At 42.3% G+C, this 26,356-nt stretch overlaps 1 protein-coding gene and 1 long non-coding RNA gene across 13 annotated transcripts in view; one reads left to right on the forward strand and one right to left on the reverse strand.

The window, feature by feature from the left end:
- The window catches only part of FGF13 (fibroblast growth factor 13), a 350,687-nt gene extending 332,946 nt beyond the window's left edge, over positions 1 to 17,741 (forward strand). For all 12 annotated transcript variants that reach the window (XM_073358426.2, XM_073358428.2, XM_073358429.2 and 9 more), the window contains 2 exons: positions 15,094 to 15,292; positions 16,344 to 17,741. In XM_073358426.2, coding sequence (XP_073214527.1) covers positions 15,094 to 15,292; positions 16,344 to 16,480 — 336 coding nt within the window. In that variant the 3' untranslated portion in view covers positions 16,481 to 17,741. The remainder of the gene's footprint in view (positions 1 to 15,093; positions 15,293 to 16,343) is intronic.
- LOC140916735 (uncharacterized) lies at positions 2,454 to 6,638 on the reverse strand. Its single transcript, XR_012160631.1, has 2 exons — positions 6,408 to 6,638; positions 2,454 to 3,589 (listed from the first exon to the last, which is right to left on the reverse strand). It is a non-coding gene; the product is annotated as an uncharacterized LOC140916735 (long non-coding RNA).
- Positions 17,742 to 26,356: the final 8,615 nt, after the last annotated feature.

The following is a 26,356-nucleotide window of genomic DNA, read 5'->3' on the forward strand; positions in this document are numbered from 1 at the left end:
CACCCCAGAATACCATATAGTAGCCCACTGATTAGAGCACTCACCTGAAATGTGGCTCAAGTCCCTGTTCCAAATAGGGCAGAGTCGGGATTTGAACTTGGGTCTCGGGTGAGTGCTCTAACCCCTGGGCTGTTGGGCTTTCAGGGAAGCCGTAGCACCCTTTAGCACCCAGTTTTGTGCAGGGCATGCTCTTGGGAAGCCTTAGAGCATGGCTGGTGGCCGTAGCCTCACAGGCAACATAGGAAGGGAATGCCAAGTTTGAGGAATTGTGTATTTAGGTGCCTAACATAGCAGCCAGGTGCCTAAATCTCGGTGGGGCTGTAAACGCCCACAGCTGTGAACAGTAACCTTTCACAGCAGCCACACACACACACAAAGATGAAGTGGGTACAAACTAAGCACCAATTAGCAACCATGTTAAAAGAAACAACATATAAGAAAAACCAGTTCTGATCATTAGCTCTCAATCTGTGAGCGAGCAGGACACTGCAGCCTGTACTAACCATATGCTGCAGACGAGTTCTGTTGGGAACCCTATTAAGGAGGAACATAGTAACATCTCAGTGTCTCCAGGGCACGTATTCTTGTTGCAAGGTCATCGTGGGATAAATAAGGGCACAGCCTCCATAAGTCGTGCAGCCGAGTAAGACACTCATGCTGCCTCCCACCTGGCTCTGCCCAGAGAAGGCATGGTTGATTGTGGCACCAGGATTTTTAACCTGGCTCATTAATGTGCCCCCCTCACCAAGTGGCTATGCAAAGCAAGAGATCAAGGAGATTGCTGTTCAACAGCCAGCTTTTGTTAGGGAAGAACAATAAACCGTAGGTCCTATTCAAAGCACTGGGGGCTAAAAATTCATCAGGACGACCAGGACTGTGGATCGCAAACTGAGGGCTACAGTACGGATGGCCTATGTGCAGGAAGCAGGGAGAGACAAGCTAGTCAGTGGAGCAGCCAGCCACACTGGAAATCCCAGCAGTGAAGCTTGCCCCTTATGGCACTGTCTGGCACTCACTGCTGGCCATGGCCACCCCTGGTTGTGTCCAGAGTTGGCAGCAGGGGAAAGAGAATGCGCTCTGTGCCAGCATGACGCTCTCTCCCTGGGCTCCAGGGAGGTCGAGGAGGCAATGTTTCTGCCTGGGGGGGGGGGGGGGGGGGCAGCCACAAGCCCAGCTCCTAGCCCTGTCCCCAGCCTAGGTGCAGCTCCTGGCCCCGGTCCCACGCCCAGCTGTGGCCCCAGCCTCAGCCCCTCTCCCAGCCCTGGCTCTGGGGGGAAGGGAGGGGCTAGGAAGGGGTAATGGGGTGGGGGGGTGACCCTCAAAAATTTGGCATAAGGCAAAGTACCTGCCAAAGCCCCGAGGCAATGGTGCAGCTCCGCACTGTACCCTACGTTGGGCCATGCCTTCTAGGCGTCAGCAGAGCCTGGCACACGGCGATTACACTCTACAGGAAGCTGGTGGTAGCTGCCAATGGGGAAGCAAAGGGGGTTGCAGCCTTTAGCCAAAAGGGCAGCTGTAGGTCTAAACTGAAAGCAAGACTTGGTGACTGCTTCTTAACGTGCTTCCCAGCCCACGTGTGAGTGTTGTAATAGAAATTGTCCTTTTCATTGGCCAACATGTTTTTCCCCCCATCCATTCAATTACAGATTGATTCACAATAGCTTTCTACAGCAAAAGCCGTAATGGCATCTCCCACAAGCCATTTCCCAAGGAAAAGGCCACAGCTGGCGTGGCAAAACAGAGCTCTCTAAAAAGAACCATCAGAAAAGGCTACTTAATTGGTCAAGAAAAGCAAGGCGCAATTCGGGATACCTTTATTATCAGTTCACATTTAGACTCTAGTGGCTCCTAAACACCAATTAGGATGGGGAATCATTCTGCTAGATGCTGTACAAGCGCACAGTAAATAGCTTCTGTCCCAAGGAGTTTACAGTCCAAAAGGCTCTAACTCCTTTTGGGGTTCATGCGATCTGAATTAGCAAAGTGGGGCGAAGTTCACATTCTCTATCCATGATCACCTTGACCATTAGAACAGTTAACACTTGTCTAATGGGCCTGTAGTGTTTGCACAGGAATCCTGCACCAAACTCTGCTCCCAGCTAAACACATACGCACGTCCCCTTGAAATGAATGGGGCTTGTATATGTGGTTAACTGGGAGCAGACTTCGTTAGATATGGGTGTTTCCAACTTGCATTTCATTTTAATTTAAATTTGTGGAACGTTTTAGAAGGACTGTGCAAAAAATGTGTGTTTTAGCGATTTGACAGCAAAAGGATTTCAATTTTACACTGCTTGGCATCTGATTGCAACTTGTGGCAGGATAATATTTAGGTTATAAAGCATTCGCTCAGTTTGCTGTGCCAGCTTGATAAAGACTCTTTCATTTGCCTTTGGAGTCTTTAATCTCTTTGGTTTGGCACATGGACTGATCAAAAGATCAGAAATACCATAAAACTGAAATATATTTATTAGTGAGACACGCACACCTTAAAAGATATCAACCTTTCTATAAATGATCAGTATGCGGCAAGAAAGCAAACAATGTAATATGGGCATAGGAAAGTGACAGAGAATGACTGTGAAGGTATTATAACCCCGTTATGAAGGGACGGTACACACTCTTCATGAACTCTGTGGCTGGTGCTCTAAAAGATACAGAAAAAATGGAAAGGGTTCAGTGACAGGCAATGAAAACACTCTGAGGTACATAGAGACTTCCATATGAGGACAGACCTAAAACAATTAGTATGCTTAGTTTTGAGGAGAGATGAGTAAGAAGAGCCAAGATAGAAGTGATAGAGAAAGAATGGCATAGAGAAGGTAAGCCAGGTGCTCCTATTTGCTCTCTCTGATAATACAGAAAGAAAGGGTACTGAGGCACCAGTTAAACTCTATTAGTATTACTCTGCACTATTCAGAAGGCAGACTGGATGCCCAGTTCAGGAGAGTGATTTGCTGTCTTCATTTAATGCTGCTTAGCCCTCTGTGGGGTGGTTTCTGCTAAATGATCTCCTAAGAAAAGAGGACAGCAGAGATAATTCCCAAAGGAAGAAAAGTTTTTAACCTATAACTGGAGTATGTTGCTTCAAGAAAGCCACATTCCCCCATCCCACCACTTTGGAGGTCTTTTCATGCTCTCGGGTTGGAAAGGAATTGATGAGTGCTATGGCGTATTCCATATCCTCTGCATGAAATGTTTGGATCTAGGAGAGGATAAGCAACTTCAGCAGTCATTGCAGTCTGGATGGCTTCCAGCCTGCTATATCAAGGGCATGTTTTTCTCAAGATGATCTGTAGATCTTCTGCTGTGTATTCATGAGGCCTCAGCTGGATGCCACGCTTTAGGAGAGAGGTGGACAAATTGAAGAGAGTCCAGAGAAGAGCAACAAAAAGGAAAAAACGTTTTAAAAACCTGACCTATTAGGGAAGGTTAAAAAAAAACACTGGGCATGTTTAGTTACGAAAAAAGAAGACACAGGAGGGACCTGGTAACAGTCTTCTAATATGTTCAGGGCTGTTATAAAGAGAGTGGTGATCAGTTGTTCTCCATGTCTGCTGAAGGTAGGACAAGAAGTGATGGGCTTAATCTGCAACAAGGAAGATTTAGGTTAGGAAAACCAACTATGAGGATAGTTAAATTCTGGAATAGGCTTCCAATAGTGGCTGTGGAATCTCCACCCTCGGAAGTTTTTAACAACAGGTTGGACAAATGCCTCTCGAAAACGACCTAGCTTTACTTGGTCCTGTTTCAATGCAGGGGGCTGGACTAGCTGACCTTTCGAGGTCCCTTCCAGCTCTATAGTTCTATGATCCCACATGTCCACCTGATTTCATAGTAATTTTAAACTTTCCATATGCAGGACACACTTTTCAGCAGTCCCAGCTTTTGATTACCAAGAGAGACAGATCTTGCTCATCCTACTCACATGAGTAGATTCACTGGCTTCAATTGGTGTAGTGTACCATGACAAAGAAGAATACTTTGATTATTGTCTTGTGGCTTAACATTTTGGAAAGATATCCAGAAAGTTAACCTATATGATAAAATCCCAGAAAACATAACTACTCCATGTGGAGATCTATCATCAGAGTCTTACAAGAATGTCCTTTAGAGCCTTTGAAAGCAGTAATGTTACAATTTTAAGTATGAAATCATGAAGGTTAGATATGGAAAAACCTATTGGTCAGCTAAGCCTTTCCCTGTCAATGTCAGGATTACACCATGCAGCAAATGCTTTTAGTTTTTTCTCTAGCTCAGCCCACATTTTCCTTTGGCCGATATCATTCTGTCACGCTTAGCTAAATGCTTTGCACCATCTGCAATTCTTCTTCTTTTTAGTGTTTATACCCTTCAAATGACTGCAGAACTACCAGCATTTATTGCTTAATGAAACTTTCCTGAGCTTTACAAAACACACAGTGCTTTAGAGTCTTCCTTTTATCTTAAAAGGATATTACATTTTCACTCCAATTTTAAAGTAAGACTGGAAATCTTTATGCCCTTAAGCCATTGAAATCAAACAGGAGAGACGTGTATGTTAAAAGGGCATTAAAATATTTATAGGGGCTAGACCATTCAAGAAATGTTGACTCTCCTCTACTCTCCCTCAGCCAGGAAATGGGGATGTTTACTTTTATCACACCAGTGCAGAAGCATACAAGCGGTAACACAAATCTTCTCCCTTTCTTACTCATGTTGAGTAAACTAGCAGTACGGCAACTCTGGCTTAGGAAAGGGACTCATGTTTGACATCTGCAAGGTGGTCTCTTGGGAATCCTGCAAAACATTTAAATCACATTATGGCTCCTCTCCAATGGGATTCATTTCTTCTGCAGTTATGAGAGGAGCATTTCCCTTCCTCATGTATTATATGCTAATTTGCTCACCTCCAATTAGGCATGGCTTTCATAAATCAACACATTTCAAGGTGAGGAATAAACTAAAAGACAATGGAACAACAACAACAGGGCATGTGAAGTATCTATCATGGATAAATTTCAAAGCTGCTTACAAACATAAATTAAGCTTCATGACATTCCTTTGAGAAAATTATTATTATTATACCCATTTCACAGATGCAGTAAGACAAGCAATGAGGTGAAGGGCAAGATTGTTAAAGGTAGTTAGGTGCCCAGCTCCCAGTGAAATCAATGGGAGTTGAGAGCCTAAATACCATTAAAAATCTGGCCCAAAGTTACTTGCCCAAGTTTTCACAGTGAGTCAGAGGCAAGGCTGGAAAAAGATTTCAGGATTCTTAGAGCTGTGCAAAGCTCTGCATTTTGATTAATATACTTTGTTTCAGCTCACCCTCTGAATTTTTATTTTATTGGGGGGGAGCGGGTTGATTGAATATTTTACTTTGTACAAAGGAACACTGTCAAGTAAATAATTACCAGGGCTTTCTTATAGATCCAAAGATACCTAACAAAACCACGAAATCTCACTGCTGGAGCACAGATATATAGTTTGTAGCTCTGACACAACACATTTTTCCCTTTCCCCAACCACACTTGAATGGATTTACGTACTCTGATTTATTGCTTTGTTTGCAGTTTTCTGCATATCCCACTAGTACTGGATGTTTATTATGCAAATAAAAAAGATCCTCATGCTATGAAAGAATGCCCTGTAAAGACATGCTGCCTAAATTACTTCTGTGCCCAATTGCTGCTTATTTATTAATTAAATATCGTAGGTCGTTTCAGATATCTCCAGTACACACGTCTTACAGAGCTCTAGGACGTTCCTTTTCTTCTGCTGACCAGCAGAGGTGAAATCTCGCTCATCTTTTCTTACAATCCATCCCCTGCATCATTTTGGTTACTTCCCACTGCACTTTTTCAGTCTTAGCAACTAAGCCTTTCCTATAAGAAGGACAGTAGAATTGCACACTGTATTTTAAGAATGGGATTTGCAGCAGTGCTCAGTATAGGCCTATCTCTGCTCCCATGAAATCAATGGGAGTTTTACCATTTCATTTAACGTTTTGCATGGCACTTAGTCAAGTTCACATTTGCAGTGTTATTCCTGATGTCTTGTGAAAACAACACAGCCAGCCACACTCTGCTGCTTTTCAGTGGATATCACTACAGGGTCAGTTAGGAAATCCCTCTATGGCCCCAAACCTGCAAAGACTGACACACATACTTAACTTTATGCACTGTGAGTAGCTGCACTGAAATCACTTGGGCAACTTACAGTAGGTAAAATTAAGCAGAGCGCACAAGTCTTTGGAGGATTGGGACCTAGCTATACCTGCAGTCTTGACTGAGACCAAATTCTTTTAAAGAAGGAGCTTCTATCCCTGTAGCTAACAGGTCCATGTTGGCTTCACAGACTATAGAAATTTCTTCACAGAGTTTTTTTCATGCTGATGATCCAGAAGCTGTTGTTATTTCTGATACCTTGCAAGTTGAAGTCTTCACATTTTGTGCTGTTGATATTTCACACGCTACTGGGTGATGATGCAGAGGATACACTCTGGAAGGCCACATGCCAAAGATGAAGAAAATCCATCTCTGTTAATAAAAGGCGGAACTGCTGGTGCAGAAAAATCGCCAAAGTAGCAGCAGTGTAGCTTGAAAGGAGTCCTTCGGAAATTCACGATGATAGAATGAAATCCTAGTTTGCATCAACGTGCTGAAAGAAATTAGGAAACAGAGAAATGAAAAGTTGGGATTTTGTTTAAAGTGGATAAAATAAAGGCTACATCCCATAAGGATACCACATCGTTGTTCTCATGGAATCTGTAATTATGCACCCCACATTTAAGAGCATGTCCTGATCCTTCATCTGAATTAGTATATCTGAATCATTTGTGTCCATGCCATTGCATCCTTTTGAATCCAAATTCTGACCATTCTGATGACCTGCTCCATGGAATATTATCATGCAATTACAGCCCAGGTTTGCTTAATAAATACCAACTTTGAGACAGTTAGATTTTGAATGATCCACATTTTTTACTCCTTAATTTGTTGGGTTAGTTCCTCTGCAGGTGGGACTAACACAAAACACATGGTGATGACAGCCATGGGATAAATTCCATATATCATACATCTTTGATAAACACATTTGTAGTCTGCCTGCTAACCCATCTCTGCTGCGATCTAATATAATATGACAAAGATTTGAATAGCTTTAAACAGCCACCTTAAAAAAGGGGCGATTCCCTTCTGCTCCCCATATGTGGGTGGAATTCCCTACCCCTTAAATTATCCTTGGTTGAGGATCAGGATGGTTAATATTTAAATCCTGGATCAATTATTGGGTTCAAGGTCTGATACCCCAGGTATCTGGGCTAGAAGCAAGAGCTTTTACACCATTAGAACAGGAAGATTTCCAGCTTTGCATTGGTATAGTAACTTCCACCTCAGGTAGGTATTCAAAACCTGGACCTTAGAATTTGGTATTGGGGAAAAATCATTTTTGATTTTTCCATAAGTAATTATTTATTACTTTTCTCTCCCTTGGTAATCTGTTCAGTTATCTGCTTGGAATAATGTGGCCATTCCAACTTCATACTACTGAAGTCTTTATACCAAATGATCATATTAGATTCCTTCTTTTTTATTGTCCATAGATATATATTTTGAATGCAGATGTAATTCTTTTTATGCAAGAACATTTCAGGAGTTCAGCTGATTAGATCAAAACCAAGCAGAAGTTCCTGACAATTTATCTTCTTGCTTACTAAAGCAAGTCTGAGTTGTGACCGGAATTAATCAGTTTCCTTAAAGCTATTTTGTCTTTTTATTTGGTACAAAATATTTTTGCATATATATTGCCCTATATGCTATTAACTTCTAGGCAAACCAGGTGACTATGTCACACAACTCTCTTTTTTGTTTTTATCCTAGGCATTTATAAATACACAATTCATGAATGCAAAATATTTTCACATTCTGCTGTGGGCTTCCTTCCAGAAAAGCTGAAAGAAAAAAAATGGATTATTATTATCATCATCCACACATATACTAAGTTAAATCTCAAGATCTAATCCTGCAACACTTCTTTGCATGGATAAATCGTCAGTAGGATCACTCATATGAGTAAGGGCTGGACTGGGGCCTCAGTTTGTTACTGTCGGAAAGAGACAAATTCTATCATATCTGCAACTTTTAGATTTCCCTTGTGCATGCTTCATTCCACAATTTCTAGAGACTTTTTTGAGATGCTACTCCTTGGATAACAGCAAGAAACTTTCTGTCACCCTCACTGGTAACTAAATGTGTGGTTAACAAAGGGAATATTTGTCTCATCAGTACACACTGACGTCTGGAAGTTTGTGAACTTTTGTAGGTTATCAGTGATGTTTCTGCATCAGATTTTTGACTTGAGCTTTTGTCTCATTGTTGGGAGAAGGAAACAGAGCCCTGAAAATTACAATTTCAGTCCTATTATAAAGAACACAATGAATGTATACTCTTCAGGGTTCTAACTTCAGGCAGAAACTCATTTGTGAAAAGCCCATTTGAATACGAGAACCGGTAGTGGGTTACCACTTAGCACTTCCTTCTGTCCACCGTTCTTTGCAGTATAATTCCACCATCTCCCTGCTTTGTATCAGCCACCCACACTACTGTGGAAGAAGCAGCTTCACCAAATATGCAATGCAATGTACAACCAGCCACTTTGGGATGTTAAAAGGTGAAGCAAGCCACAGTTTGTCCTCTCCCAACAAGACAAAATACTTTGTCCACCTGGCACTATTTAAATTGGATGTCACCTGCAGTCATTAGGTATTTCTCATGCAGCTAGAGGACTGCAGCCCTGAAGTCTTTATGGGAAGGGGACTTTTTAAACCATGTTCACATTGACCAAGAATGCTAGACTCCAGACACTAAACTCCCACAGGAACTATAGGACCATCACAAACCTCACCAGCTTCACTCCAAGTATAAGGTGCACTTCTTTGATCTGCCTTCAATGTTAACACACAGCAGTGTGTATGTTTTTTTTTAAAATGCAAAAAATCCACACCTTCAACCAAACCAAAACACTGTAGGAACCACACACAACTCTCCTCCTGGGGAGGGGATGAGAGAGAAAACAAACCACACATGACCCAAATGTTAATCGTGGCTGGGAGGTGCTCGGACACTACAGTGAGGAAAGCAGTTTAAGAACCTATACAGGAAAGAATTCCTTCACTACCATTACTTACAGAGAGACAATCCACCTCTTCTGGATGCTGGGTGTAAAATTCCCAGTGACTGTCCATGGGAAATCTATTCCTGTATGTGTTTTGAATTAATGTACAGAACATGCAGTCTCATGTTGTATTCCTTTCAGAGACATTCATTTTTTCTGTTATATCAGCAGCAGCTGAAACTGATTAGCAAAAACAGCGAAGAAAGAGAAGTGTTTTTGTGATCATTTATCCCACGTATTTGCTGTCTTGCACATTGTGTATGGTTGTGCCAAGACATCATAGGCTCCTAATCCTAATGGATGCCAATGACAAACCTATTGATTTCAGTAGGAAAGGGCCCAATCTGAATCAAGGAATTCCATATGAATTCTTCATATCACTTTAACTTGCATTTCTTCACTGCAGTACACAAAAAAAATTAACCAACAAAAACAATGTGTGCTAGCTGCCCCGAAACATATCTATCAAAATACATTTGTCAAGGGGCCCCTCCATTATTGCAAGACTGGTTTTAGACTCATTGACTTTAAGGTCAGAAGGGACCATCGTGATCATCTAGTCTGACTCCGGCACATTGCAGGCCACAGAATGTTACCCACCCACTCCTGAAATAGACCCCTAACTTCTGGCTGAGTTACTGCAGTCCTCAAATCATGATTGAAAGACTTCATGTTACAGAGAATTCACCATTTACACTAGTTTAAACCTGCAAGTGATCCATGTCCCATGCAACAGAGGAAGGCAAAAACCCCACAGGGTCTCTGCCAATCTGACCTGGGGGGAGATTCCTTCCCGACCCAAATATGGTGATCAGTTCAACCCTGAGCATGTGGGCAAGACCCACCAGCCAGACACCTGGGAAAGATTTGCTGAAAGTTAAATGATTGGCTAGATTGGGGTGCAAGACCGTAAATTACTGGGGGGGGGGTCATCAGTGATGGTATTTTCTTTAATTGCTCTGTTGCTAAATATTTCTAGCCTTGTGTTGTAACAATAAAACATCTGCTTGTGAGAAACACAGCTATTTAGCATTCCTACTGCAAAGATTCCCCTTTTGTTTTTTAAGCGGGCAGGAAGATTTTATGTATTATTAATTAATAAACTGAATTGATGGAAATAAATACTTGTAAAAAATAAACGGTGTTAAATGCACCACTTTGTGTTCCTGAAATAACACACCATTTCTGCTGCCACAAACCGCATATAAGGCATCAGATAGATGTTTAAAAAGACAAAAGACGTTCAGAATGCGTGTCTCGTCTTTCAGAAGCTAGGGCCACATGCGAAGAAAGAATAGCAGTTAGTCAAGCCAGAGAAGCATGACTGAATGCCAAAATAGTCAATTAAATTAGGTGCCTTCCCCCCCCCCCCCAAAAAAAAAGCTGGAAAAAACAATGAAAAGAAAACTGATGTGGTAGCCCAGCATGTGAGGGAGAAGATTAGACATGGTGGAGCTCTGGAGGGACTGTCTTTTAATTGTGTGTGATGCCGTTCACCTTCAAAAACATCACACCCATGTTAATGGCCACTGAGTTTCTGGATGAGCCAGGTAAAGGGATTGCCTCCTGTGAGTGGGGGAGGAATTACCATGGCATTGTACCATCAGACCAGCGTGCGGCGTCGAAGGGATGTCTGGCATTAACAGGGCTCTCTGCTGCATCATAGTGCCAAGCACAGCTTGTTACCGGAGCAACAAAGCCAAGAAAAATCAAGGGTGAAATAGGCTTTTTGGAATGTTTTCCTTTCTATTTCCACGCTTTATCCTCTGTCACACCAGACAAAGTGCTGGGAGTATATCTGTCCTTACTGCAGTCTTTTGACGAATCCTGTGGTGAGAATGTCACACACTTAATCTGGGGAGGAGGGAGAGATACCTGCTTCCTTGTTACGGCCAAGTGTAGCCACTCCATGTGAAAGCAGTGCACTCTGAAGTCAATTGGCTTCTTGAGAGGGGGAGAGAGCATGCAAATGTTGTGGTTTCAGTTCCTAATCTGAACCTCCATCACTGAATACAGCAAGCCTTTTGTAAACAGCTGCAAATTACTGTATATAAGCCATAATCATTCAGTGGCACACTGTCGTTTTCTGTTTTACTGCTCTTAATTGGATGATATACTCACAATATTCCTTATTAACACAGTGAGCGAGGGACAGAGTAATGAGGTAGAAGTGTTTTATTTAGAAATCATATAAAATACGGTGACTGTCCCCCTTTGATACTGATTGAAGCTGACTGTCAATTAACTAATTAACATGAAGGAACAGGGATAACATTGCTTGCTATGCACTTTTTGTTAAAAAGACTGCCAATCAGTTGGGTTTGAATTCTGTTTCTTCGCCTGCACAAAGACACGGGGGTGAAAAGATGTAATACAAATCTGTAAAGGAATGTTAAAATAGGAATGTTAAAATGTTAAAAATTCTTTCTCCGAAAGGAATATTCAGGAAACTGGGTCCAGCTCTGACTCATTTAATTTAAGCCTCTCACTTCCTATGATTTTTTGCAATCAAAATTACTCTCAAGATACTTTTACAATTTATTTCTTGCTTGTGTTTACTATAGTACTGACATAATTAAAGTCAAATCCTTATGCACATGAATAACTCTGTTGAAGCCAATGAGATAACATATATAAGGAAGGCAAGCAAGATTAACCTCGGAAATTTTAGGAAAAATACAGTGGCATTTTGCAATAGCCATCACTACTACATTTAAAATTGCATTAGTGTTTCTATTATAAACCCCTTGCTTTAAGGGATTTATAACTCCAGAGGAAACACCTCATGGGTTGAGACTTGGCATATAGGTTTGTTGCTTGACAGCTGTTTTAAAAAAACATTCATCATTTGCAGTTTACTCAAAATTCCTACTGATTTCATTAGAACCTTACAAATGTTTTTGTCTTTTAAACAGAAATGTCCTAGCTCATCAATTTATAATTTTGATTATCCTGTGAGTTCTAAAATATGTCCAACGATGCTAGGGACTAACGGGCCACTAGGTTGCATTGAGGAGTGATTTAAAAAACAAAATCAAACAACCCCTTTATTTCATAGGGTGAAATCCTGGCCCTATTGAAGTCAATGCGAGTTTTCCCATTGACTTCAATGGGTCAAGGATTTCATCCATAGTTTCTACTTCCATATGCTTCAGGGAAGTTATTTTCCCCTGTATAGTTCTTTGTTTAAGAATACTGTTAAAAAACAAAGGAAATTAATGCAGAAAAATGTGACAACTAAAAAAAAGGATCTAAATTTTAAAGGACGATAGATATTTTGCTATAACCTAGGTGAAAAGAATTTGCATTTGTGAAGCATGTATTTATGCGTGAAGAGATGGAAAAAACAAACACTGTTGCTTTTCCACCAACATGCAAATGACTTATAACAACAAATCCTAGATGTTGGCGGCTGGTAAATCAGTGACTTGTTTCTCTGGAAAAGACTGAAGGAGCCAATGGTAGGCTTGCAGTGGAATCAGCTCATAAACCTGGCAAAGGCTGTGGGAAATGGTTTACTTTTTTGTTTTTAAACTTGCTGTGTTGACTTTGGGATGCATATTGTGAATATGCTGCTGTTAATGTGGAACTTCGGTATTATTTACAACTACAGCAGGACTCTTAGTTTTGAGCCTAGTCACGTCTTACAATAGCTACAATGATGCATGTGGGCGGTCAACACTGAAAGAAAGTGTGCCCCTTCTCATTGATTCAGCCTTGGACATGCTAATTAATACTGTATGTAAAACTAACGATCATATCACTTGTTTTGGGAAAAAATATTGAATTGTGCCTTTTTGTTTGCATAAGGTCTAATCCTGCACCCCTCAACTTAAAAGTGTTCTCAGTGATGCAATTCAAGGCTTTACTTTGCAAGTTTTTCTTTCCCACCTGCATCTTTGTTCTCATTATTCTCAGAGACTGGAGTGAGTGTGGGTGTGTGGGGGTGTGTGTGGGGGTGTATTTTTTACACACACCCCCAAACACACACCCAGTCACAGAGAGCCAGACTGGGTAGATATAGATTTAAGCTAAAGTTCACAAGCTTGGCTGATCCCCCCACTACTTCATGCTGGGGCTGCTCAGCACCTCCGAGAATGAGGCCACTTATTTATGTGACCACAATGTGGAGTTAGGAGTCTAGGGTTGTGTGTCTCACTGTGAAAAGTCTCAGCCTTAAATTGAAAACACGAAGCCTGTAAATGTTTTCTTTTATACTTGTTTTGGAAGTTACTTTCTTCATGTTAGCTCGGTGCCCGTCGTTGCCCGTGCGCCGAAGCGGCGTGGAGGGCGGTCCCAGCGACCGGGGCAGACTGCACGGGCGGGCAGCTCTTGCTGCTGTCATCATCTATCACCGTATACTAGAGCTGGTCAAAAAATGTCACGTTTCACAAAAATGTTGAAATTTTTTGGCTGTCTCAAAATTTCTAATTTTTCAACAAAAAATTAAAATAAAAAAAACCCTTTTTAGGTAGTTGCTATAAGTTATTTTCTTTCCTCCCCCACTTCCTCTCCCCCCTCCTTTTACTCTCCCCCCCTTCCATTTTGCCTTGGGAAAGGGGAGAGAAAGGAAGGGGAGGGGTACACACAATAATTGTGTGTGGGGGGGGGTTGGGTCAAAAATATAAAATCAAAGAATTTAGAAAAGAAAATGTCTATGAAAATGTTTGTTTGAAAGATGACCAATTTTGATTAAAAAATAAAAAATAAAAGTTTTTTGCACAAAAAAATGCTGGCCTGCTCTACGCTGCTGACACACAGTGACTCCTGCTGGGAAAGTTGTACAGGGATGGCCTCAGGCCCAGCCGCCCCTCACTCTCTTGCCCTCCCTAGCCTTTTGTATGACATGGGCAGAGGGCAGGCTGATGGGCAGCGCTGCTGTTGCTGGGGAGCAGACTGCAAATTGATACCTGGCTAGAGGTTTATTATTATTTGCTGACCTTCCATCATCTCCTGAGGCAGTTAGCGGGTGTCCAGTGCACTGAAGAGGCAGGGCTCTGTGCTGGCAGGCAGCCCCGCTGCTCAGGGCATCAGCATGCATGAGGAGAGCTCCGCCCCAGAAGCAAGGAGAGGGCCTAGGACACAACAACCATGCAGACAGATGCAAACAGTGTATTTATCTTCGAAAGCTCAGCTGCCAGTTTCCAGTGCAATTCCTTGTTATTACTCTTTGGCCTCCAGTGCCAACAAGAGGTTAACTGACTCAGCCAGAATTACAGGACGAGAGTCAGTCACTCAGCCAGGATTACAAACTAGGCAACTCCGGTCTTGCTCATTACTTTAACCATTAGCCCACATCATTCCTTTCAAAGCGGTGAAGTTCAAATTGAAGATTAACGCTTCATCTTTAACCCTGGCCATTGTAACTAGGTGCTGCATGGTTCTCAGATCAGAGCCTGAGCTCACATACTAATTTTCCAATAGCTATCGCAAGCTTCAAGGACAGTCAGCATGTAATATGCTGGTGCTCATCAACGGGTATAAATAATTTAGACAATGAGGTAGTTGCTATAAGCTAATTTAATAATATCAAGTGGTTGGTAAGAGAGCAATTTACTCACTGTGCCCTTGCTTGGAATTTTTACTGGACATTTCTCCTTTTAACACGCAGTAGTTCACCACTGGTTTATACTGCCATTGTGCGTGCTCACTATCAAGTTCAGAGAGACCCTCACTGATCAATAATTCTTCACTTTGAGTGTACTCATTGGGCAGCAAGATTTTATTATGCTTCTTTGAGTTGCTCCCTGCACCCTTTCATGGATTTCAAATTGTATTACTCTGGTGTTCATATTTTTAGGGGGCTAGTGTTCCATAATTGGATGGGGAAGGGATGTCTTTTAACCATCTGAAAGGCAATGAATATCAAATCATCTTGTATTAACTGATGTGCAATTCAGCACTGCAGGTATTGATTGATCTGTTCCTTTCTTCCAGGAACATTTCACACCTGAATGCAAGTTCAAAGAATCAGTATTTGAAAACTACTATGTGACATATTCTTCAATGATCTACAGACAGCAACAGTCTGGCAGGGGTTGGTATCTGGGTCTTAACAAAGAAGGCGAAATTATGAAAGGAAACCATGTGAAGAAAAATAAACCTGCAGCACACTTTCTTCCAAAACCCTTAAAAGGTAATTTCTTCCGTTTTCCCAACTGCTATGACATGATGTTACATTATATCAGAAATATTTAATTGCAAAAAATACATTTTAAGTGTTGAACCATTTACATCATGGACATGTAACTTCCTGCAGCATACCATTAATGTAACTGGAGCTGCTTTTTCAGATTTGACTACATCCCGTGATATATAATTTGCTTCGTGTATTCAAATACATGTTAACCCAGTTCCCAGTATGTCCATTACAGTCCATAAAGATTTCACCTAGATAGTACAACTGGCAACCAGCAGAAAGATGTATCATGTCATGCTTTCTTTTATGCTTCAGGCATGTTTATTAACTTGGTATAATATTCAGATGGTAACATTTTATCTCTACTACACAATTATTAAACATATGGTACCAGCACCCAAACATTAAAAACAATGCATGTGAGACACAGATGATGCCTTGTCTTAGACCCCAGGTTTATTTGAGTAACCTCTTAAGGCAAATGCCATTTTGAAATCATAGAGATTATCTCCAAGATGCACAACCCTGGATGGATAGACAGGCCATTTCAGCCTACGTCTAGTCTAGCTTTACAGTTTACATATTTAGGGCCAGACTCTCAGCAGAATCCAGTGCACTTACAAAACCACTGCATTTGTGTATTCAATAGAAAACTTAAAGGTTCATTTTTGTGGTCATTTACCTGGACCATGTGCACAAATGTTGGGTCAGATCCATTGAAGTCAATGGAGCTAGGCTGATTTATGCCCCGTGAAAATCTAGCTGACAGAATTTTGCAGAGAGAAAGTGGGCATGTGCGTATTTTATTTTAATATTTTACCCCTTAATATGAACCTTTCAAATTCTCTTTTCATGAGTGTTTGCATGTAGAAAAAGAAATCTCCTAATGATCTTATCCATGTAGTGAATACATTTCTTTCACTACTCCTATGTTACTTATTGAATGAAAAGTTCTAATTAGCCCTTGAAATTGCATAGCCAAGAACAGAGGCAAAAGAAGTCGCATATAAGATGTGCTGATATGCTGCTATTTCTTTCTGATTTTCAGTGGCCATGTACAAAGAACCTTCTCTTCACGATCTCACAGAATTTTCAAGATCTGGAAGTGGGACCCCGACAAAAAGCAGAAGCGTTTCAGGAGTGTTAAATGGGGGGAAATCCATGAGTCAAAATGAATCAACGTAGCCAGGTTAAGGCAAGCCAAGTGCTCTGTAAATGGAACCTTACCTCTGGATGCCGTTGAATTCTTACTAGCAGTCTTTCATCCAAACCGTTCAATTGTTCAGGACAAGCCGCCGAACTTGCATAGGTCACTCGTTTATCAGCCATTAGATCTTCTGGTTGTCAAAGGATATATCCCAAATATGTAGAATATGCGTGTGCATATCACAAGGCACCTGGATAGCCAGCAAAACATAACTGTGGAATAAATCTCAGAGAAGAAATGTCCAGCTCTTTTTCCTCTCTCTCTCTCTCTAGTTTTCCACAAAGCATAGGAGAGAAAAAAACAAAAACATTTCTCAGCATTCACTGCTGATAAGAATTTGCTTTCCAACCAAGAAATAAAAAGACCACTTTTGCTCTTCAAAGGAAATTTTAATGCTTATATGTTTTATGGGGGCAAACAACAAAAATGTAAACTGTTCTTTTCTTGGCTTACTGTTTTATATCTAAGGCTTGATAACAAAGGTATCCTTTAATTTGGATTTGTGCAACTTTTTGATTTCTCAACTCCAATGGGCCTTTAAAGCTGTGTCTTTAAAAAAAAACAACAGTAAATTCAGGGCTGGAACTGAGAGTCGGTGTCTCAGGCTCAAGCAAACAGTGTTCTTGTGATTTTAAACACACTGAAATATAAATTTTTATAGATTTGTAGCATTCTGGTAAAGTTCTTGTGCTGACCCCAGTCTGTAGGAATTGAGTTGTTTTGTTAACCCGAGTCAGTGGAAAATAACGTAAAGGGATAAAGTTATCCTCCAGTGTAGATTTATCTTAATTCCATTTTGTGTACCATGTTAAACTATTGTTGTGGCGTCTTTTCTAAAGACAGAAATTGTGGAATTAAGGTGACTTAATTTTTATAAGAAATGTCTTATTTGTAAAAGTCCTTCTTTCCCTGTAATGGGCACGTGATTCTTGTGTAGGAGGAAGTGTTAGGACAGGTTACCCCTAAACAACATATACTCAGACATGCTATTGGAAAAATTGTTTAAAAATTTAGTTAGGTTTCCATTTAGGTCATCATATCTGTTGCATGGGAGAAAGTTGGAATATTGGCATAGAGTTGCATGAGGTGTAAGATTTTGTGCATTAACCATCATTGGATTCTGTGCTCCAAACCTGACATAGTTCTGTACAAGCAGTTGTCTGCCTTGTACAAAAGAGTTGTTTATTATTTGTTGTATACACAATCATGCACTGAATAAACTATTTATATTAAGATGTACTTTTTTTAAAAAAAGCTTGCCGTTTTATTAGACAATGTACATTGCTGACTTTTACTTGGAGACACAGAACTGACAGTCAGATTCATGCAAATTATGATGTTACTAATATTATATATAACATTTTTTGTTTTGTAAACAGCTTTATGTGAAGCTGTTTACACCCCTGGAATACCATTCACAGTACAAATGAAAACCTGTCCTTCCATAGTGGAGCCCTTATTATAGGGTGACCAGATAGCAAACGTGAAAAATCGGGACAGAGAGTGGGGGGTAATAGGAGCCTATATAAGAAAAAGCCCCAAATATCGGGACTGTCCCTATAAAATCGGGACATCTGGTCACCGTACCTTCTTATATACCCAGCTGAGACTGCATGCTAATTACTTAACAAGTCTGATTTTCTCTAGAAGAACTTTTGAAGCCCTATGAAAATTTGGGTCATGGGGAAAATATAACTGGCCGAGACTTTAGATCTCAAAGCTACTCAAGTTGTCCCTTTATGGGGTGGTATTTTCATCATGTCCCTTTGATTTCTGTATCAAATTTATTCAGTTTACAAGCAAAAGGTATGTGGGGTTAAGTTCCAGTCCCACACATTCACCTTTGGCTTGCCTGCAGTCTGTCCCTCTCAACATAACCAGGGTTTGGCAGGCCAAATGTGTTGTCCCCAGCACCTGTGCAAACCTGATGGGCACTGTGGATACTAGACTTTTTTTCCCTAAAATGTCCCATCATTTTTACTACTGGTGTCACCAACAGTGGATACATTAATGTAGACCAGCCATCAGCATTTGAGTTACCGTGAGCATTTAAGCTACTGTGAGCATTTAAGCAACAACGGAAAGAGAAAGTTAAGATTTTGATTAGATTTGGGTGAAAAAGCAAAATCTGGAGGTAGAGAGAAAGAGAACAGAGAAGAAAGGGAGACTCTTATAGTTATCCATAAACTTTAGCTAGAAATTAGAGTAGCATACTAAGTTATCTGGTCTATCCTCTCCAGTAAAGATTTGTTCCCTACTAAGTAGTTTGGCTTATCCCAGCCAAGCCTCCAAACTGTTTGAGATGTGCTCTTCACTCATTCAGATATGTCTAGACGGAGTCCCTATGAGAACCATCCACTTTTGGATACATAAGGATCTCACTTACAGTAGGAGCTTCTGCAGAATGCTCTTCTATCAGTCATTATATCCTGTAGCACCAGCTGTGTGGTAAACACCAAGGACCAGATTTTCAAAGGTATTTGGGTGCTTAATGGGAGTCAGACACTCAACCTGCTTATGCACTTTAGCAATAGACTCCTAGTGGGATTTTCAAGAGGGCCTTCCCTTCAACCCCTCCCCGATTCTTGTCACGCAGACTGAAAGCAGAAGTCCGAAGTTCAGACTATGCAATGTTTATTGGGGTTAGTTCCAAGCAAGCATATCCACAGTGCTACTTGCTGGCAGAGTCTGTTTCCCAGTGTTCCATTCCCAGCTCTGACACTGCAGAGCCTGTTCTCCATTCCCACCTCCTCCTTTTTAGAAGGCCCCAAAATACCTGCAGTGCATGCCTCTGTCCCATCCCGTCCCACTCCTTACAACTTATGGTCATGTTTTAGGGTTTTGGAGGGTCTTCATCCCACCCCTTTTGTACCCCATGGGAGGGGTAAGGAGTGCGGTTGTGCTGTGGCCAAGGAAAGTCTTTTCTTTGGCATTTAGTGTTTCTTATGCCCGCCCATCTCCACTTGCCCCTCCTAACTGCTTGCTTGACCTTGGCTTGAGAGAGGAGCAAGGCAGCCTTCTAGTGTGTGCTCATATATTACCTTTCCACCAAACCCTGTTCCAAAGAGTTTACAAGCTAAGGCCCCAATCTAACAAGCCCCAGGACAGCACACCCATAGGGTGTGCTGGGTACATCCTTGAGCTCAAGCTGTGTTGCCCCAAAGATATGTTCCTTGACAGAGCCACACACAGCTGGCTCTTAAAAGCACAACCTAGCACTACATACGACAAAGCTATGTTGACAATACCTAACGTCCTACAGAAATAATATATGCAAAAACTGTGACAAAAATGTAACTGGTGCACATGCTTAGAAACCATAGGAAACACCTTTTCTGTGTATATTTTTTAAACATTTTTTGCTAGGTATAGAAAAAGCTAAACTAAAGAGCATTAACAACCTGCATCAAGGTAAGCAATACATCACGTAGTAACAGCTAAGCACATAACCAGCTAAATTATATTCCTCAGTGTTAATATAGCTCCATAGCATCACCTTGAATTTAAAAAGTTAATCAAAATGAAGCTAAAAGACTACACCAATTCAGTGGTCTAGCATCAGGAAAATTCTCTTTCTATGTATAATTATTCAACAGACTCACCCCCTGAAAATGGCTATTCACACTCCAGTTTCTGGCATATGTAAAACTTTTCTAGCACTAAAAGTGTCCTATGTCATCAATCGGAATTTTCAGAAGGGCTCGGCCCCCCGCTTCCCCCCCAAAATAAGACCAGATTTTCAAAAGTGCTCAGCTCCTCATGTAGGGACCCAAATGAGGGGCTAGAGTTTCATGACACTCTTTTGAAAATCTGGCCCTAAATATTACAGTGGGAGCTGTGCACTTGAAAAATCTGGCACTGGGCTCATCTGAGCAAACCAGCCTTCAGGGTGAGAGTTTTAGAGCTGCCTCTGTGACTTGGGAACACAAGGCCCACGGAAAGTCAGTAACATCCATCACAATGTTGTTTTCCTCTCTGAACAGCTGACGCTGCAGATCTGCCTACTACTAAAAAGTGTGAGCTTGGATTATTTTCAGCTCATAAACCCTCTTAATTGGTAACAATGACAAAAAGCCATAAGAAGCTGTCTAGGCAGCTTTTGCTATGTCACTATTCTAAATGGCAGGCCTGAGATGTTTTCTGGTATCAGGTCGGGCCAAGATAGGAGAATGACACATTATTTTTCCCCAATGCTCCTTTTTGCAGGTGCAGAAGGAGTCAGCATTTGTGTAGTGTTAAATTTACCAGTAGTTTTTGTCTTCCTTTATGACCCCTACAAACCCCAGCTCTCCCCTCACAGAGGGGTGACTAACATAAATGGTAACGAGTCTACGCCATGAGCTAAAGGTGTTAACTCCACTGCCTGACAGCAGAACTAGGCGCTTATCCCCTGTGGCTGGCATTTTTTTCAAAGCAGCCTAGGCCAGTTAGGTGCCTGACTCCAATTACAGATGAACAGGAGTGAAGTGCCTAGCTCCTTTAGGCTTGATTGAAAAATCCCACCCTATGTGGATTAACCCTCACATGGGAGGACACAGGACAATTAACCAGTATGTTACACACACACACCCCAGAAATGGGACTAACAAGACACGTGCTAATCTTTCCCCTCCTCCCACCCCGGCCCACTCAGGCACTTTGCTTGTTGTTTCAGCTCACCTCCCAATTTTTCATCTGGTTGTCTTCTACTTAGGGCATAGCTACACCTGCAGATGTAGAGCGCTTTGAGTTAAACCAGCCTTCCGAGAGCACTGCAGTAGGGAAAGCACTGCAGTCTGTCTACGCTGACAGCTGCAAGCGCATTGGCATGGCCACATTTGCAAGCTCTGGCCCTCTGAGCCCTCTCTAAATACTGATGATGCAGGTGGCATTTTCAGTGGAATGCCGTGGGAATGGGGCACTTTTTAGCTCTCCATGAAAGCCACACCCATAAAATTTGCGCATGTGAAAGGTTTCACCCAAACAGTTCCTTAGATCCATCTTTTTACCCGGGGGTGGGAGTCTGTGGTTTCAAAAGCAGCTGTAATTTAGGAGCCTAAAGTCTATTTTCACAAGTGACTTAGGCACTAAAGCCCATTGACTTGCAGTGAGATGTTGGCTACTAAGTCACCTGGGCACATTTCAAACTATTAGCCTAGATCAGTGGTTCTCAACCTATTTACCACTGTGGGCTACATATGCAGCTCTCGCTGTGTTATGGTGTCCACAGCCAAACCCTATATATACTATCTGTATGGCCCTGAGACTGTTACATGGGCCGCAGCTATGTGCTGATTGGCCCGAGACCCACTGCCTTAGATGCTTTTACGTAACATTATAGTTATTGTCCCACAGTCATCTAAGAGCTGCTTCTTTATTTTAGAGAACATCCTTAACAAATGTACTTTGGGGCCAAATTTCAAAAATGACTAGCCCCAGGGGCCTCTGGACTGGATGCCTTCAGCTCAGACACGCACTGCCTCTGCAGTGTGATGTCTGGGTTTACTTCTGGTTGGAGGGGTTCAACTAAGCTGACCTGGGGAAGGACGTCAGTGACTGAGGCTCACTCCAGCAGGGTAAAATTGTTCAACAAACACTGAGCGGATGACTTGCTGCCACCAAGGCCTTGTCTACATTAGCCTGATAATCCCCAGGATTCAGCAACGACCAACACTAGCAGCTGCGCTTGTACTAAGCTGTGGCTGTACTCAGCGATCAGGTGTTCGTTTCCAAAGCCTGCCCTGAGCAGAGTTTCCTGGCATGGTGGTTAACATCCCCACCCCGGAGGCATCTCTGTACTAGGGGCTCAGCTCTGGTGCAGACGCAGGACCGCAAGCAGTGTCAATTTTTCTAGGGCAGACACCATCACTTCAGTTTCCCTTCCTGCTGCTCATAGCGGACTATGCTAGCGTAAACCCGCTCTGCGCTTTCACACTGGGCTAACACTAGAGCGGCTTAAAATTTAATCACAAAATCTTGCATCTGAATAAAAAGAGGGTGGGGGAGCAGACATCGCAAATAAAGTTGAGATTATTGTTTTAATACTGTTTCTCAACCAGCTCGTTAGCACTTTCTGACCATGGACCGTATTTAAAACCAGTTCGATGGAGCCTTGGCTACATTAGGGAAATTTTGCCCCATGGCTCAGGTGCATTCAGCGGCTAGCGACATCTGGTGCCCTGATGGTGCTGGGTCGTAGGCTGCTGCTGGTCTCTTGCAGCACACTATCATCCGGGCCTGCTCAGAGCATCTCTGATGGTCAAACAGAGGTTTCAATAGCCTAAGCAGCTCTCCTGAAACTCCAGTTCCGGAACCCCCACTTATTTAGGCCAGTCTGCTAAGCGCAGAAGCGTGAGATGGCTGGCAAGGGAGCCCCGTGCCAGCCCACAAGCCATTTTCATGTTTTCTGATTTAGCGCTGTCTGTTGGCCTCACAACACCCTCCTCTGCATTCCTCCTTCATTCGCTACCATGCAGGGCTTTGTCCTCCGTATCCCTTGAGACATGATAGCTGTTTCCCTGCGCCACTTCCACCCACAAACTCAACCGTACGCATGCGGATGAGCAGCAACATGGCAGAAGGAGGCTGTGCGGCATTCCCTAGAGTCTGGAAAGGAATTTGTGAATGACCAACGCCACTGCTGACGTGCTTTATAAAACAGGGAGTGCGCCCTCGCTTCAGGCACTCCAGGAGACCTCACTCTAGGTACAAAGTTTTTCATTCCTTTCTTTTTGGAAAACCTTTTTCTCTCTACCCTTCCGCACAGAGGCGGCGGAGAGCCAGTTTTCCCAGCTATGGGCAAGGCGAACATCCTCACTTATTTGTGCTTCCTCCTTGTGCCAGTGTGGTTGACAACACACCTTGCTTGCCTGTCTGTGGTCAAGTAGGGCTCCTCACTCTCCTCCTCCCATCATCTACAATCACTGGCACTTGACACACAGAGACAAATCCTTGCACTGGGGAATTTACAGTCTCTAATATACAGGCACAGAATGGCCGTGTGTTAGCCTCAGAGACAGCAGTGGAACGGTAAGTTTTGGTGCAGGCTACATAGGCAATGAGGAGTAAAGGCAGTTTGTATACGCTGGGAGGAGGAGAGGGAGAAGCCCTTCCTGACCACAGACAGGCAGGCAAGGAGGGTTGTCAACCACACTGGTACAAGGAGGAAGCACAAGGATTCAGGAGAGAGACTATGAATCTGGGTTTGGCCTTGTCTAGCCTGTCTAGGCCTTACTTTCCTGTCAATAAAATGGCTATTCTGCTAATTCCCAAACTCACAAGAGGTGTGTGAGGGTAAAGTCATGAATGGTTGTGAGGCCCATGGTGCTGAGCACCATAGATCTGTGAATAAATACAGATGGACTCTACCTGATGCTCAGCTAACTAGAGGGGTAAATATTAGAGCCTGGAGGAAACTTTTGACTTTCCATCAAAAAACGGAAAACTTGTTTTTGATGAAACAGCATTTTTTGCAGCAAGGCAATTGAGGCCAAAACCCAATCAGCCATCCACAAACCATTCTGATGGGAAATTTATTGACTAGCCCTCGTAAATGTCAGTTGTGGCCGCATATCTGTGGCGGAAAAATGGCAGGCCCCTTGTAAAGCTCATGCTTTTGTGCCTTATTCTCAGATTGTAGCACTGTGATAAGAATCTCCTTTAAGCTACCACACCCAGCTTGCTATGTATGTGGATGTTTGCAGGAGCTTGCATACCAGGACACAATGACAACAATTTCCTTGACAAAAGTTGGCACGACTGCCACTGAAGAAACTCCTTCATTTACCGCTGACTGGATTTACAGGCCTACCAGGCTGGCAAGGTGAAACTCAGCAATGAATCAATTTCTAACAGTGGCAGAAAGGCCTTGTCTACACTAGATAAGATTTACTGGTCTAGCTCTTCTGGCAAACACGTCTAGCATAAATGCAGCTTATACTAGCAGAAAAGAGTGCTTTGTCAATACACTTTATACCAATTCCTCACATGAAATAAGCTATGCTGGCAAAAGGACTTTTGCCCCCCAGGATAATGTGTCTACACTCAGGCTTTTGGTGGTATAAAAATAATGGGGGGGAAATCCCACCTCTACGTGACATACTGGCAAAAATGTCTAGTGTAGAACAGGTCAGGTATAACGACAGATCTTTGTATTTAGGAACTGGCTGGCAGAACAGAACAGAAAAGATACAAATGCTGAGAACTCTGATGCTATTATTTCTATTAGTTCTGCAACAAACATTATGCCATAGTCAGAAACTCAAATGGACAGCATAGTATATGAAGCTAGATATTAAATGGATGCTAAAATAACATTCATAGGCATTCTAATAACCCCTCAACCAACAAAAGAATAAGAAGCATATAAGCCTCAACTTACATCTGCTGACAACTTTTGTAAATCAGATTAAAACCACGTGTTGTGGATTGAAACACAAATCAGCTAAATGTCATTGTATAACACAGGCAAAGATTTCTGTAGTAATATGATGTGGGTGGATTTTATGCTCAAGGTTCAACTGGTCTGTGACATTTGGTTTGATGTCCAGCTTCGGTATGCTTGCAGAGTCAGAAACAGGGTTTAAAGCAACGTCAGTGGCTGCATTCACACAACAAACTAAACCACGTCTCCCTTTACAGACAAGGAAGTGGAACAAAGAACTCCCCCCTCCACTGAGCAGAAACAAGATCTGCTTCTTCAAAGGAACAGCTTTAAAAGTGTCAACCCCATTTCTTCAGTGCCTCTGCTTAAAGTCTTTGGGTGGCTCCTCATATAGCTGATTTCTCTGCAACAAACTCCGTTTCACACACCTGTTGCAATAGAACATGCTTGGATACGTAAATTGATGGATGGCAAAAAAATAACTAATTTAGCTCCAAAATGTATGAGTTACTGCACTGGAACTGCAACTGTTCCAGCATGAACAGGTGGAAGGCTGGGAATGAGAGAAACCATGTTCTTGACAAAGCCCAACAAGAAGAACTGCAGCAGAAGCTACTGGATAGCAACCAAACCTCAACAGGAGGATTGGTCTCCAACGCCTTCATTAGGACTAGCAGTGGAAGCAGCAACACAAGCATTTCATCCAAAGTTTTGCTCTTATACCCAGATCTTCCATTCACTGGACCAATTTTCACTTTCTTAATCCACAGCAGCATACGGAACATTTTCCTGCTGTCCCTCCCTGTGATTTCCTCCAACCTATGAAGAGCACCCCACTCTTTCTTTTCATTGCCCCTCTCCCATGTACTTCCACTGCACTCATATAGCTCAGTTCATCACTCACATTTACTCAGCAGAAGGCTGACCTTTTAATCCTTCACAAGGCATTTCACTTACCTAGCTAATTACATCATTGAAAGCATGCCTGGCAGCCCCGTCTTTGCCCTTCCTTTAAGTCTGTGCAGTGTCGGGCAGCTGCTAGCAAGACGGAAAGTCAGCAAGTCCCCCGTGACAAAGGGCTTTGCCTCTGTGTCTCACTCAGCAGGTGAAAAAAAGATGCACTGTGCATTGCCCCCCTCTGCCCGAACTCCTTGGAAGCCTTCAGAAAGGCTGAAAATAATTATCTGCCAACTTGAGATGCAATAGGTCAGTCATGAACCTGGGAGAAACTCTGCTAGGCGCACCACTATTATGAGACACAACTGCTACCTTCTTGATCCATCTGCTGGAGCTGTTTTCGCAAAGGCCTGCATTACAAGTCACACATCAACACTTTAGCCCCGTTCAGAAGGGAGCCATTACTCTTTCTTGCAATGCACAGATCTTTTTTCGCATTATGGTTGGCAGCCACCACTCCAAATCACTCCACCATCTTTGTCCATCCATCCATCCATCCATTGTATATATGTATCCATCTTTCATAAACTGCTCT

Source organism: Lepidochelys kempii, chromosome 9 (genome assembly GCF_965140285.1).
Source record: "Lepidochelys kempii isolate rLepKem1 chromosome 9, rLepKem1.hap1, whole genome shotgun sequence".
Lineage (NCBI taxonomy): Eukaryota > Metazoa > Chordata > Testudines > Cheloniidae > Lepidochelys > Lepidochelys kempii.